This window comes from Neopelma chrysocephalum, unplaced genomic scaffold (assembly GCF_003984885.1).
Source record: "Neopelma chrysocephalum unplaced genomic scaffold, ASM398488v2 Primary Assembly neopelma1_24, whole genome shotgun sequence".
NCBI lineage: Eukaryota > Metazoa > Chordata > Aves > Passeriformes > Pipridae > Neopelma > Neopelma chrysocephalum.
The window spans coordinates 24,709,898-24,724,952 of record NW_020897693.1 but is presented as its reverse complement, the minus strand read 5'-3'; the positions used below and the strand labels follow the sequence as shown (position 1 = coordinate 24,724,952).

Genomic DNA, 15,055 nt, shown 5'->3' with positions numbered 1-15,055 from the left:
GGTGCTGTTTTCTCTTAGAATGTAGTTATTATGGAACTGGGTACCCAGTTTAAAACTGAACTTAAAAGCTGTGGACTTTGTTCAGATTCTGAATTTTGAATAGGATTTTGTAAGATGCTTCTTTACTTGTGGTAGGAAACAGTTTCCAAATTGCCCACTCGTAGTTTTAGATTCCCAAAATCTTCACATTGAAGGAGAATTTTTAGATGCTTCCTTTTTAAAGTTACTCTGTAATTTTTAGGGACCATAATTACTGCTGCCTTCCCTGGATTCTTTGCTCTAGGAAAACAAACAGATGTAGCTTTCCTCTGAAATTCATTTTCTTTCCTTTCTATACAGATAGAAATAATATGAAGAATATGAATATGTTTCTTACTTGGGCTTAGTGAGAAACAAAAACCTGTTTCCTCAGATGTACCTAACAATCAAGCTGGAGTTACTACAGTCAGTTTGCTGTGAAGTATACATCTAGGTGCCCCTCTGTTGGAAAGAACTCTGCCCGAAAAACTCCATACTGCTTCCTTCTTTTTGATATTACAAAAGGTTTAAAAAAACTCAAACAAACAAAACCCCCACAAGAACGGCCCACATCCACTACTTTTATGAGCTACAGACCAGGGTCAGAACTTTCCTCTGAAATGCCCGCAGTGTTTGCCTTGGGGAATCCAAGGCCTCCATCAGTTCCTGTAATGCTCCTGCAGCTGCTGGGTAATCAGTGGCTTTTCTATTTTGAAACAGCCTGCTAAATCTTAACTCCAGAAATGGATATTGTGCCTTTCCCCCCTACCAAATCGGAAAGAGGCCAATTATTTCATACATGGCCATCCCAAGTCTTCGTTGCTGCCTTTTGAACCCACTAAGAAATTTTCTTCCACATACAATTGTGTCATAATGCCTTAAACTCTGACCATTCAAATAAGCGTCTTGTTTATGATTTTATTAATAGTGATGTCATAACTATAACTACTTTAAAAAAATTGATAACATTGTGTTTTAAAACATGAGATAATCTGTGACTATTAGTGGTTTCAGAGAGGGACGATGTTGCAATTGTTCTTTCTATCTTGGCAAATGTATTTCTTCAGAATTAAGGAACTTCAGTTTTCATTACACTCAGTAAAAGTGCTGCCTTTTACTCAAGACTTTTGCCGTTAGCCACTAAATGCCATTCGTTTCTATGTGTATCTGCTGATACATCAGTCAGTCTTCCTCAAAAAACCCCAAATATTTGAAGTCCTTCAAAAGTTTTCTTCTCAACAGGTACTTCTCCAAACCCTGGTTGCTGATGGCTCCTGTTTCAGTAGACATTTTAAGTTTGGGGGTTATATAGAATCCCCGGATTACAATGCCAAGATATAAACTGTAATATCTTTTACTCCTTACATGGTGCAGCTACCTAGACATAGTGGAAGTCAGACAGTAGGTTTTACTGTATGCTGTCCATAAGGCCTCCTTAGGTGTGCAATTCTTCAGCTATGGGAGGAAGAGTGGAGAGAGGGTGCAGAGGAGGATACCAGCTGCGAAGCACAGCTGCATTCGACTCTGCCTGGGCCCTGATGCCTTCTGAAGTGCAGAAGATGTTAGAGTGACTAAAGGACTCCTTGTTAATTCTAGGAAATAAAAACGAGGTGGGGCAGCTAATGTTGTTAATTTATTGATGCACAGGATTTTTGGTCCTAAAACCACTTTGTCATACTTTTAAACCTATGGTTAACACATAAAAAAAGTTACATGGAAGGCCAAGAAATCAGAAACAAGAGCAAGCATTTTCTCATATGAAAATTGAATGATATTTAAAGACAAAAATAAATAAATTCTGAGTTGATTAATGTGGTATCGGTATGTGAGAATGTGCTTACCTTTCCTGCAGTTGAGAAAACAGGGATAGGGAGAAATGCAAAGTAGCAAAGAGGTGAAGAAAAGTATTTCATTGCTATTGTTAGGAGATTGCTTGTTAAAAAAGGAACGTCTCCCATTCACAGGTGCTTAGAGCTGAAATCTATTACTCTAGACCTTGTCATTTTGGAAAGATATTTATTTGACCGAATAGACTTGTTTCAGCAGATACTTGTGGGAAGACTCTCCTCCTTTCATACTGCAGGCAACAGTATAATCAGGAAAGGCTAAGAAAGAGAGAGCATAGGAGAAATGTGATGGGCAAAAGAAAACAGGAGTAGACAGAATGGGAACCCCCATGCCTCAGTCTGAGATTTCACTGACTCAGTGTTGAAGGCCAGCTGCCTTCTGGATTGCCTTTCTGCAATCTGGTGATTAAGGTTCAGCAATGGAAGAAAAAAAGTCTGTTAAGATAGTCTTTTGCTATGGAATTATGAAGTAGAATTTAGTCCACTTTTAACAGTTCCATGGTGGTGGGTGTTTTGGAATATTCTTACTTAGTCCCAAATTAAGCTCCAATAGTAATATCCATCCATACTTTCTTTAGAAGTGTGGAATGTACCTCAGTCCCTGAGTTCCATGAAATGTCTCTGTTTGAACTGAATTAATATTTCTGTCTTTTTTTTCCTCTTGCTTATATGTTGTAGACGACGGGAAAGTATCACACGACCAAGTGATTGATCATGACTAATCCAACTTTATTGCTGTAAGCTTCGTGCTTATAAAGGTTAATAATTAGCCTCATACATATTCCAAGCATAGGCTCATCATTGGCTTCTAATTACCTAAGGCATATTTATGCAAATGCTGCTTCTTTCTCATGCTTATAGTTACTTTATTTGCTACTTTGCTACTTTCTCTACATTTCCCATCCTGTTGCTCTAATTTTTCTATCACGTATGCATTTTCTTAGACAATGCAGCTTCACAGCAGACAATGCAGCTTCACAGTTTCTTAGACAATGCAGTTTCACAAACACAGTGAACAGTGACCTTCTGGTAGTTTTCCTTGCTTTAGCGTGTGACCAGAGCTATAGAATCTTTCTCATGCCCTCTTTCCAATAACCATGTTTCTGCAATACTTGTAGACTTCTTATGAGTTTTTACTGCATTTTTATCTAATTCCTATACTGGAATTCAGTATCAGCATAGGTTTGTAGGGCTCTAGTTAATACTAGAGTCCCTTCAGAACTGGGCAGCTGGATTTGGGCTGCCAGTGCCCAACTCATTTATACAACCTATTTGCGGAGTCCTTTCTTTCAAAACTCTCCAAAACAGGCCAAGGGTAGGCTGCAGAGCAGGTTACTTGCATTTGATGATCAGATGCAGCCTGTGGACTTTCTGTTATGTGCTTTGATGTCAAGGTTATTCAAAACATATTTTTGGAAGGTGTGTGAGAATCTGGCTATATGGCCAGGAATTCAGATAAAAGCTATGGGAGACTGGCAGCACTTAGGTGATTTTCTTGTATCCTCATTACAACTTTGGAGGCATCCTGATAGAGTTACAGCAGAATCCACATTACATTGACTCAACGATAGAAACCCAATTCAGGTATTAACTTTTTCTTCCTGTATCACGCTTCTGTCTTTGAACACAAATTCAGTGGACAAAAAAAATCAAATGCTGCAAAATCAACATGTGTGCTATGTTGGCCTCACCCAGGTAACATAGCTGAATCTCTTTCTGAAAATGTTGCAGTGCATCATGAAAAAATAAATATTACTTTGTTGGCTTTTCTGCTTCCCAATCCTGATAGTCTTGGTCTTCTCAAAACACAATATGATTTATTTTCTGTGAAGCAATTTTAATGAAAATGATGATATTTTATCATATTTTAAAATAAAAAGCAGGAATTTGCCAGTATTTGTTTGTTGAGTTTCTGTAACTGAAACATCTAAGAAAATATACATGATAATCTAATTATTATCCTGACACTTTGTATAATGCAACAATAAAACCTCCTCAGTTATCATTCAGCTATTCCAATGGCATAGAAATGTGTGAAGGCACTTAAACAGAGGTAAAAGAAAACAAGGTCTTTGAGGTTATCAAAGCTAAAATTCTTTTATTTATTATTTTAAAACAGAAGAATATATAATTTTTATTTTATTTTATAATTAGAAAAAAGGCAGTGTTTAAATAATGTCAGGTCTGAGTACCAAAACAATTGAAGCTAGCAAATGTGAAATAAAGGCAATGCTGTCTTCTTTTCTCACAGTGGAATTAAAAAAAGAGAAAGCTGAAGCACATCATGGAACAGGGAGAAGCAACAGTCAAATCATGGTAAACAAAGTGAAGTGATATTCAGGAAAAAATGAAGCAATAAATAAACAGTTGCAAAATCAATTTGATCTTTTAAAAAATGTGTTGTCTGAGTTTCTTGGGGAAAAATTCAGATGGGTTGTAAGCTTTGGATTAGTAGTTTTAAATGGCAAAGCTGACAATCCCATTAGTGCTGGGTGCTCTAAACTGAAGGAAGAAAAGCCTATGCTGAATATTTCAATGTGTATGGGATCATTAAAAAGTAGAGATAAAAGAAGAGTCAGTGAATGGGGAAAGAAGCCATGGGAGATAAGACTAATTCCAATGTTATAAATTAAAATACTGTTCACTAAAGTTAGAAAGAAAAGGCCTGTTGCTGCCCTATGGTACACAATACTCTTCAATATGCATTTTGTAAATGTAGGCACTTCACTGGAAATTTCTCTCATGCATGATATATGAAGATGTGCAATTATAGGAGATCAATCATGAACATTGATACTGGAACAAAACCTTCTGAAATGCATTTATATTCATGTATATGTTGTATAAGACATCATATCCTGGATTTCATACCTGGCTTGTCTTATGGCTAAAATACTATAAAATGAATTTTTTAAATCTTCTGTTTATTTAAATCTTGTGGTAGAGGCCTCAGTTTCTGACAGTTTCTCACTTGTGTGGTTGGCATATTTCTATGACATGGTCCAGTCCTGGACAATATGTTATCACAAATCCCTTGTAGAGGCCCAATTTAAATTTTCGACCATGTTTACTTAGTGTGATTATCAGTCAGTGAGTTCACTTCAGTCACTGGACAAAAAGTCCATGTTCCTTTCAAAGTACACATGGCTTATCTACAGTTCAATTTTCTGACACGGGCAGGACTTTGATGGAGATGACAGGTGGTGCTCAATGGGTTTGATCATCATCCATGCAAACTTGCATAGGCGTTGCTTGTTGCAGTCTTTTTGCCAGTATATCATGTTCCTACGGTTTAGATTTGCTCCAGCACACGCGTCGTACCACCAGCCTCCCCCAGGAATGTCATTGAGTTCCAGTTTAGCACAATTCAGAAAGTAGTTGTCGTTGTCTCTGTCCTTGGTGGTGAACTTCTGGTTGTCATGGAGATAGGCTTCTGTGTCCAGGGTCAGCGCATCAGTGGCATTACCTTTGTATAGACCAACCCTAATGCGGTATTGAGATTCCTCACCTTCAATAAGGAATGGTTCATACTGTCCCCATTTAATTTCAGCATTTAGGTTGACAAGTTTAACTCCAAGTATATATTGCACAGAGCTGCTAGTTAATTGATGCATATATTCATTTCCTAACCAGTGGTTCTCATGAACAGAGCCAAATCCATATTTGTAGTCCTGCCAGGTCCTGTCAAAGTCGACAGTACTGTTGGCAGTAATGTGCTGGATTATTGTCCAGCCACCATCCTGCATGTTACAAGAGACAACAATAGGGTCCTCTTTTGGTTGGATGATGTAAAGACCATCTCTGGAATTTCCTTTGGAGCGCTGAAAAATCTCAAAGCAATCTCTTGGATAGTCTGAGAAAAAAAATAATTAAAGTAAATTTCTGTTCAAATAGTGAATTTTAGAATTTGAACTCTGTCCTTTAGAGTGAGTGAATGATTGTCTTTTGATTGGAAGCTGACTCTGACTTCATCCCAGATGGTTGACACTCACTCAGCTAAAGAGGGAAGACTTCAGGACAGAAGATGCAGCAAATGTTCAGAAACTCAGAAAAGGTTTGTTACCCTGTGATACAACAGAAGTGGTATTGCATGGTCTCATGACCAACAGAGCAAAAGTACACTAAACAAACTGGTTAGTGTAAAAAGCAAACAAACAAAAATGACAACAAAAAAAAGTGCCCCCTATTTTCTGGAAAGACAAGGGGACCATGAGTGACTATTTTATCTACTACTGGTCCTGTAGGGAATTATATCATACAGTCTTCTCACAGAATAATTAAATTTCTTCTCTTCCAACTGAAAAGCACTGTAGACTTCAAGAACTGTCACTACGCTGACAGAAATCCTCATCTGGTTCCCAATCTAATTTCAATGACTTCCACTGTCCATCTTCATTTCTTGTGCCATAGTATTCTTTAGTTAAATAAGTGCTTCTTCCTGTGTAATAAGCCCACACGTACCATGACAAAACTTATATTTTTAATAAGTCTTCGTTTTGTTAGGGTAAGTTGTTAGGGTAAGTAATTTCTTTTATTATTTCATGTAAGATAAATCTTCAGTTCCTTATTTGTCTTAGTAGGTTTTCTGCACCTTTTCACTACATAATCTCCTGGAATGTGGGTATAATTTGCACACAGTATTGCAGATGGCCTTATAGGGTGACACTGATTCTTTCAAAGTCTTACTAAAACATCTTTATTGATATTTTCTAGGATTGCATTTGTATTGCTTAGTTTCCTTTAAGCTGGAGTTTGGTTCTTTGAAACTGGTAAGGTCCTCACCTTGCAGTAAAACCACCTTGCAGTAAAACTTAAAATTTTGTACTCTATTTTTTGTCTCAGTGGTATTACTTAAAAACATCTATGGGGTTTTCTACATAATATTCCTACTTTTTGTATTTGCATTTCTCTCCTTCATGGTATCATTAAATTCTATCATCATATTCCTATTTCTGCACTGGTATACTCCATAAGAATATTGAAAAGATCACTAATAAGCAAATACTTCCAGTCTCACCTTGACTTTATGGCTTACTTTTCTACCCAGCTCATTGTCATTTTCTTTTCAATGTCAGTGTAACTCTGTCATCTCTGATTTAATATTGTATTGTATCATAGGCTTTGTAGAAATCCAGATGGACTAAACCTGTTAAATAATTATTCAATATAGTCTTTTATATTTGATATTCAGAAGTTTATTGATACTTCTAAGCCACTCAAGACAGATTTACAGGAGTATATAGGCTTTCTGAGGTCTTAAGTTTTCTGCCTTTCATTTCCTAATAGAATCTACAACCATGAGTAGAATAAATTTAAATCTCAATACTATCTGCATGACCTTATTAAATATCCTGAAAGAGCAGACCTGTGTACACAACTCTGTACCCCGGTTGTTAGAACATTTGCCTGGCAGACATTGCCTGCCTGCCTCCAAACCTGATCCCATGATTTTATAGAAGGATTATTTAAGTCGTGTATAGTTATGTCCAAGTCAGTGATATACACAGTGACACTTGTATTTACCCCTCTCGGGGAACATTATAGAACAACTTCTATAGACAGATAACGAGAAAAATTTTTAGGCTGATTGTTATAGCCAATAAGATTAACTTGTAAAGTAAATTTTATAAACCCCGAAGTGCCATTAGTTAGAGGATGAAAATGAATCAATCCCACTACTCTTTGTGTACATTTTATGTGGGATCTACTCTGGTAAATGTATTAAAAACCTACCAAGCTGGATCTTGAAAGCTAGATAGGCAGAGGGTTGCTTCAATTATAGGTACCAATGAGATCTAGGTATTGAGATGTAAGATGTAATTTAGGTATGATTGTTCTAAGAGTAAGTCTTCAAATGTCACAGAATTTTATTTAAAAATACCAACAAACAAACAAAAACAAACAACCCTCCAAACAAAACAACAACAACAAAAAAATCCCCACAAAAAACCAACAATGTGTTGATTTCTCTTGAATTAGATGGCTGCAAAGTAAGGTTTTTAAAGATTTGGGACTTTGTGGCAGGACATGTTCATATTGCAAACTATTTTTTCAGGGCTAACTTTCAAATATATGAGCTGAAAATGTTACAACAAAGCAATAAAGTAAAACAGAGCATGCATCTAAATCTCTCATTGTCTTTGTGAGTACCTTTTTCATTGGCATTACCCAGTCTCTCATAGTCTCTCTGGGGGAGAAGGTGGGCATTAGCCAGGACCACTGCCTCTTTGGTGCTCAGTGACACAGTGCATTGAGAGAGCAAGAACAGCATAAATCCTGCTGAGCTCATCAACAGCATCTTCCTTCTGAGTCAGTTCTCCTGCAGAAATACAGAACTGTAACACAGACTAGAGCTGAAAATGGAAATATTTAGGACATTTAGAGTGGAAGTCCTGAAGGAGAAAGGCTTTGAAATACCTAGCTTCAACATAGTAGGCCTCTGTCAAAATTGGCTTCTTCCATCTTTGAGGTACCTCTCCTTTCCTGGTGTCTCACACCCCATTTCTGACTAGTCACTCCTCTGACACAGAGCACTGTGCTGCGACACTTAGAACATCTCTCACCTCTGTCACCTTGTGCCATGCTGGGCAATGAAAAAAGCCATTGAGAGTAATGTAATGACAAAAGAAAAAGTACATCTTATGTTTATCAGAGTTGAATTTGTCTTATGCCCTGAGTCCAAACTACAGTGAAGGAGAGACACCAATGGTCGAATTGGCAGAAACAGTAACATTAGCTCTGCTGACTGTCTGTAGCTCAAACAGTACTCAAAGACACGGTTTTCCTAGTGCTGGGAATGTTTCCATGCACTGGAAAACTCACTTAAGCACATCTGAACTATGCTTTTTGTGAATTTCTATCTACAGGTTTAAATAATAGGTCACAGGTTTAAATCAGATTAAAAACCCAAAAGTTCAATAAACAAATCAAAAAGAACTTTCCTTTAGCCTCTCCAAAACCCAGAGTGCAATATATTGAATTAAAACAGCTTTGAGCCTCATTTTATCCACCTTTTGGGGTACAGAACTTGTAACCCTCCATCCGATGCAGCAAGAAGGCTTAGGCTATTACTAGACTAAATCCTGCGGTCCTCACTTGGGCAAATCCCAGATTCTCTGAAGAGGAGTTTCTGTATCAATGACAGATTAGACTGAATCAGGATAACAAATGTTTCCTATATTCTCAAAGGATGCATTTACGTAGTCTCTAGCCAAACTTTTTTAACTTTTAATTTTTTTTTAAACTTTATTTTTAAGGACTGGGCTCCCTACAGTGACTTTGATGAAGGCAGAATATAGATCCAGCTAACAGCTCTTCAGTCAGAGCTTATTTCCTGCCAGTGTCAGCACACAGTCTGCAGAGGCCAGTATCCTCCGCAGCGGCTTATGTTGCAACAAGATCACATTCCTTATAAATCTAATGACTTAGTAGCAGATTCAGCAAACAGTTTTCCAGAGTGAAAAAATATTCAGCATATTTTTTAAAAAAATGTTCAAGATAAATCAACGTAATAAAGCTCAGGTTTGAGACTTAAGTTTTATACCTACCATACAAAACACCAGCAAAACAGAATTTTCTACTCTACCTAAAACTATTCAGTAATAACTATGATTTACTATTAACATATAATTTGCTATTTTATGCAAAGTTGGTCATTTGACATTAGGATCATAGTAAATTCGAAAATTACCTTCCATGAAATTTGGCACAGTGCTTCCCTTAAAGCATTTAAGTTTGCTCTGCCTGTATTTCCTACTGTCATGTATCCTGAAAGCTTCTATTATTATTGCTATTACTATTAAATTTTGAATGACTTGAAATCAAAACTTAAACCACAAGCATAATTAAACTTCATGAAATTTGACCTTCAACCTGGAGTTATTTTTTGAACTGTTTCATCTTTCTTTTAGCATTTTTGAATGAGTCAGTCTTTTCTTTTTTCACGCATATTGAAGTTATTTACATATCTGTTTAATTTCGTAATAGAAGTTGATATTATAAATTATTAAGAAAGCACCCAAAGAAAACAGCCCTGGGCATGCACCTTACCTCTTTGAAGTGAAGACTGGCAAGGAAGAACACAAGTAAATGAGCTCACTCTCTACAGTTGTACTTTGCCTGCTACTTAAGTCCAAGTGAATAAATCAGCTCCAGCATGCTATCACAAATGCAGCAAAATTGCATATTCCTTATTTCACACTGTGCTTATTCTGCTGAACTTTGCTCTGACACATTACACTTGCAAGTATGTATGAATTATAAAGTACAAAGTTCTTCTATAATGATTAAAATGACATAGTTACTAAATTATATTTCCTTGATTAATCAACAGGCACAGTGATGGAGAACCATGAAGAAGTTTCAGTTCAGTAAATTATTTATGTTGCTTAAATAGACACAGGCAGATGCTCAAATTTACTATGTCATTTTGCACAGATGAATTAACTAGAGCTATACTGCTAGCCACATTTAAATTGCATAGAGACAACTTGATTTTTAATTATTAGGAACAATCCAACAATAATCTATGTTGTTACTTCATGTTTTAACGTGAATGAATCAGAAGCAGTGTCTCAGAGCTCTAAAAATAAAGAAAACAAAAACAGAACAGGCTGGTCAACAGGTTTGTATTTTAGTTTATGTGGATTAACAATAATTAATTAACATTAATTCAGGTCACAACTGTAATGAATTAAATGAATTAATTGTTGCTATGGATCTGAAAGTTGTACTGTCTGTCTGCATGGCCTTTAGATGGTGTCTAATCTAGCATTTGCCCTTTAAAGATGAGCCAACACTTAAGTTTTTGAGCTCCTTGATCCACTCTGGAACCCACTCTGATCAGATTCCATCCTTGAAACAAACCACAATTAAAATTGATGGAACATTTAAGTCCTGTGCAAGCTCTACTTCAGGATTCATATCAAATCATAATTTCTTCTTCAATACTTCATCCTCAGTGAGGATCCCCATGTGAGGATTTTATTTACGTACAAATAAATAAATACCCCTAGAAAATGTTTTAAGAAATATTTGCTTGTAACATTTAAAACTCAGTGATATTTTTCTTCACTTTTAAAGTACAAACAATGCTTTATTATACAGGAGGATGGCCACAGAGAGTCAGAACAGTATCTTCTCTCTGTCACTGGTCAGTAGCAGAGCTACTCTGCTTTTAGCATTATGAAGCTCAGGGAAGTTCTGATATCTGTGTGTTTGACAATATGTTATTTATGGTTAGTACCAAGTTTTACAAGCCTTGCAAAGGCCTGAAAATATTGTATGGTAGAATATGAAATAATAAAATTGCTTTGAACAGATAAAGATCTTGGTGAAACAGTATGCTAAGAAAAGGCATATTGATACACTCTGAAAAACACCATTGGCTCTACTATTGTTTATTGATAGGCCTCTCGTCACCCTGATATAAATTGCAGTACATCTTTGTTTTGTGCCTTTTATTCCCATATATTCCATCACTGTTTATCTCCTCCCCCATCTTTCCATTTTTCTTTACCTTCTTGCTGTTTGCTTCTTTGTTGACTTCCAAACTTTCATTTGAGCTGGCAGAGCAGAATTGAAGTGGGAAGTGTTTAATTAGAAGAGAGAGGAAAGGGCATCAGCATTCATTCACTCGTGCTCAGAAAAAGCATCTATTTCTGTAGCTGAAAACTTTGAAAAAACAACTAAATCTTTACATATCTCTCTCTGTTCTTGATTCTGAGAATAATTTTTCAGCCCTGAAAATTATATAATGATCTTAAGGTCAGACTACTTTACATTAGTATGGCTTGGTCATATACAGATTTCAAAATAATGCTATTGCTATGACTTATTTTTAGCCATGTTAATTAAAACACTTTGTTTCCTAGCCCAATGACCACATATTCCTTCCGTACAATATACTGAAGTTTTAATTATCCTTCTAATTCTGCTCAGCTTTAACTGGCAAACATTCATCTGATCTTTTTCCAATTCAGGCTCTTCTATGTGGAGAGACTCTTTACAAGTTCTCTGTAATTCTATGGCCCACTGATCTAGCCTGTTCAGATCCCTCTGCAGAGCCTTCCTGCCCTCCAGCAGATCAACACTCCCACCCAACTTGATGTCATCTGCAGACTTACTGAGGGTGCACTCAACACCCTAGTTCAGATCATTGATAAAGACATTAAACAGGACTTGCCCCAAAACTGAGCCTTGGGGAACACCATTGGTGACCAGCCACCAAGTGGAGGTAGCACCATTCACCACCACCCTCTGGGCCAGGTATCCAGCCAGCTTTTTACCCAGCAAAGACTACACCCATCCAAATCATGGGAATCCAATTTCTCCAGGAGAATGCTGTGGGAAACTGTGTCAAAGGCTTTACTAGAGTCCATGTAGACTGCATCTGCAGCCTTTCCCTCCTACACTTGAGTGGGACACCTTTCCATAAAAGGAGATTAGGTTGGTCAAACAGGACCTGCATTTCACAGCCCATGCTGCCTGGGCTTGATCCCCTGGTTGTCCTTTTGTGTGTTGTGTGATGGCACTCAAAATGACCTTCTACGCCACGACCTTCCCCAGCACCGAGGTCAGGCTGACAGGCCTGTAGATCCCTGGCTTCTCTTTCTGGTCTTTCCTGTAGATAGGTGTTGCATTTGACCTCCCTGGTTAGCCAGGACTGCTGGTAAATGATGGACAGTGACTCAGGGACCTCTTCAGCCAGCTCCCTCAGAACCCTCCTGTGGATCCCACCTGGCCCCATAGACTTGAGTTTATCTAAGTGGTGTAGCAGGTCACTGAGCATTTGCTCTTGGATTATGGGGGCTTCATTCTGCTCCCTGTTCCTATCTTCCAGCTCATAGGGCTGAGTACCCCGAAAACAACCGATCTTGCTATTAATTTGTCACTGAGGCAAAGAAGGCTTTAAGCACCTCAGTCTTTTCCTCATCCCTTGTCACTCTTTACCCCCACATCCAATAAAGGATGGAGATTATCCTCAGCCATTTTGCTGGTAATGTATTTACAGAAATAGTTTTTATTTATTTATTTTATTACAGTCTTCTAGGGCACTAGTCAGATTAAATTCTGGTTGGACTTTGACCCTTCTGTTTTTATCCCTGCATAACCTTACATCACCCTTGTAGTTCTCCCAAATTTCCTGCTTCTTCTGCCAAAGGTCATAAAATCCCTTTTTTTCCCTGAGTTCCAGCCCAAGCTCTCTATTCAGCCAGGTCTTCCTTGCCACCTAACCTTTTGGCACATGGGGATGGCCTGCTCCTGCACCCTCTTGAAGAATGTCCAGCCTTCCTGGACTTCTTTGCTCTTCACGACTGCTTTCCAAGGGACTCTGTCAAACAGTCTCCTCCACAGGCCAAAGTCTGCTCTCTCTCATCCAAGGAGGCAGTTCTGCTCTACCTCCTTACTTGTCCAAGAACTGAAAAATCTCTCATTTCATGATCACTGCCCAAGATGGACTCTCTAATTATGGGAAAGGCTTTGACACAGGTTGGCAACTTCCATACCCAGGACCTTCAAAAGGATTTGTATGGTTGCCAGAAACATGTAAAATTCTAACTTTCATGCATGAAAGTTGTTCAGCATACTGAGGAACTCAAGAGACAAAGTTCTAACAAGTCAAAACACATAAAACACATAACAAAGGGCTCACTGAGTATCTGTCCTGAAAGAAGTTTCATGGGTGCATAGCACAAGTTGATTCCTTTGGGAAAACAAATTGACAAATCCCCACCAAACAACAAAATCAGGTGTCCTAGTTGCTGGGGCCGGGTCCAGTTTATCACTATGTGGGTATAACTAAAACTGTGTATTCTACACCCTCTATGTCACTTCTGACAGACTATTACTAATGGATCGCTTGCAGCAGCTGCCCAGGGCACACCTGACACCTTAGGCTAGTAGCCGAGGCAGGGGAGTGTTTCTTTGTCTTCACACCAATGACTCAGTTGTGATAACTCCCCTCCAGGGAGGCATTAGCACCTTCACACCCAGCCTGAGGGGTCATCTCTGCTAATGGATCATACTGGACTGGCATAATAGGCAGCTGCAAGACCTAGACCATCAAAGATTCCAAAAGTATCCCATGACTCACAGAGTTAAATCATCCATTGTGAAACTCCCCGCCCTGTGCAAGGTACTGGACATTCCCACCTGAACCTGAGCATATATAATCTTGGGGTTTTGGAACTTCTCCTACCGCTTGTCGGATCCAGAGGAGGACCAGAACTTCAACAGGACTGCGACTGCCACTCTCGACAAGACTGTGATCATTACTTCGACAGAACTGCCACCATCATCTGGACCAACAGGTTTCCTTTCCTTTTGCTTTGTGCCCAGGGGGGCCACGTGGTGCTCAGCACAGGGGCCAATGGACACCATTCTGTTCTTGTCCCAGGGTGCGGGGTTATACATCTGTCTTTGGGGGTTAAAACCAGTAAAGATACAGTTTTCTCTGTATCTTTTTATCTATTCTCTGCATTGTATTTATCATAATCTTTATAGTAAATTGTAACTGACTTGTAATATCTCTTGAGTTGGGTTCATTTCTCCCATTGGTTTACTTTTAAACCAGCACATTGGGCCATAGAAATACTTCTGCAACTTCGAGTGATTTTCAGTTGTTTTGCAACCTTAGCTAAATGCACTTTGGTATCTATGCATAGGATCACTAACAAAAAAAAGTGTTCATAACAGTTTTCACTTGGTCTTGAACTTCTGAGCTGGCAGTGGCATGTGAAGTGTGTGTTTTGTCTGACAATGCAGAAAGCAGTTGCACATAAGGCTATTTTCAATATAGCTTTTAAATCTCTTTTTACACATTCATTATTTGTGAGATGAACCATTATTGGGGAAATGAACCAAGGTATACTTTTTCACTGAATGTAAAACAGAACAAATGCTTCACTCTTAGAAACATTTGACTTTTCAGATGTTCAGCAAATTTGTTCAGATTTCTTATGAAAATATTTCAAGAACTGAAGTAAACACTAAAATCATATTCTTCGTCTTCCTGCTGAACTCAAGACTAAATTTAAAGGTGCAGAAAGTTAACTGAATTGAAAAGCATTTGCTTTCCATAAAAACACTGAAGTAGGACCTAATTTGAAAAATACATCCAAATTCATCATCATGGAAGACATTGCAAAATAATTGTTTGGTTAGCTGACAGGTAGGACTGGTGGTAATCA

General features: G+C 38.0%; 1 protein-coding gene across 2 annotated transcripts; it reads right to left on the bottom strand.

The window, feature by feature from the left end:
* Window positions 1–3,713: 3,713 nt before the first annotated feature.
* Window positions 3,714–11,218, bottom strand: LOC113981466 (fibrinogen-like protein 1-like protein). 2 transcript variants are annotated; one of them, XM_027708873.1, is made up of 3 exons: window positions 8,283–11,218; window positions 8,016–8,200; window positions 3,714–5,718 (listed from the first exon to the last, which is right to left on the bottom strand). In XM_027708873.1, exons 2-3 carry the CDS (start codon window positions 8,161–8,163, stop codon window positions 5,018–5,020), a joined length of 849 nt encoding a protein of 282 aa, XP_027564674.1. In that variant the 5' UTR covers window positions 8,164–8,200; window positions 8,283–11,218; the 3' UTR covers window positions 3,714–5,017. The 2 variants fall into 2 exon arrangements, with proteins under 2 accessions (XP_027564674.1, XP_027564666.1); XM_027708865.1 differs by having other exon boundaries at window positions 8,016–11,218.
* Between the last annotated feature and the right edge of the window lie 3,837 nt (window positions 11,219–15,055).

Excerpts from the sequence above, each read along its gene's own strand:
- LOC113981466 (XM_027708865.1), bottom strand. The coding sequence starts at position 8,163 with ATGCTGTTGATGAGCTCAGCAGGATTTATGCTGTTCTTGCTCTCTCAA. Across the intron at positions 5,719-8,015 it reads GGGTAATGCCAATGAAAAAG|ACTATCCAAGAGATTGCTTT; the intron begins GTACTCACAAAG and ends TTTTTTTCTCAG.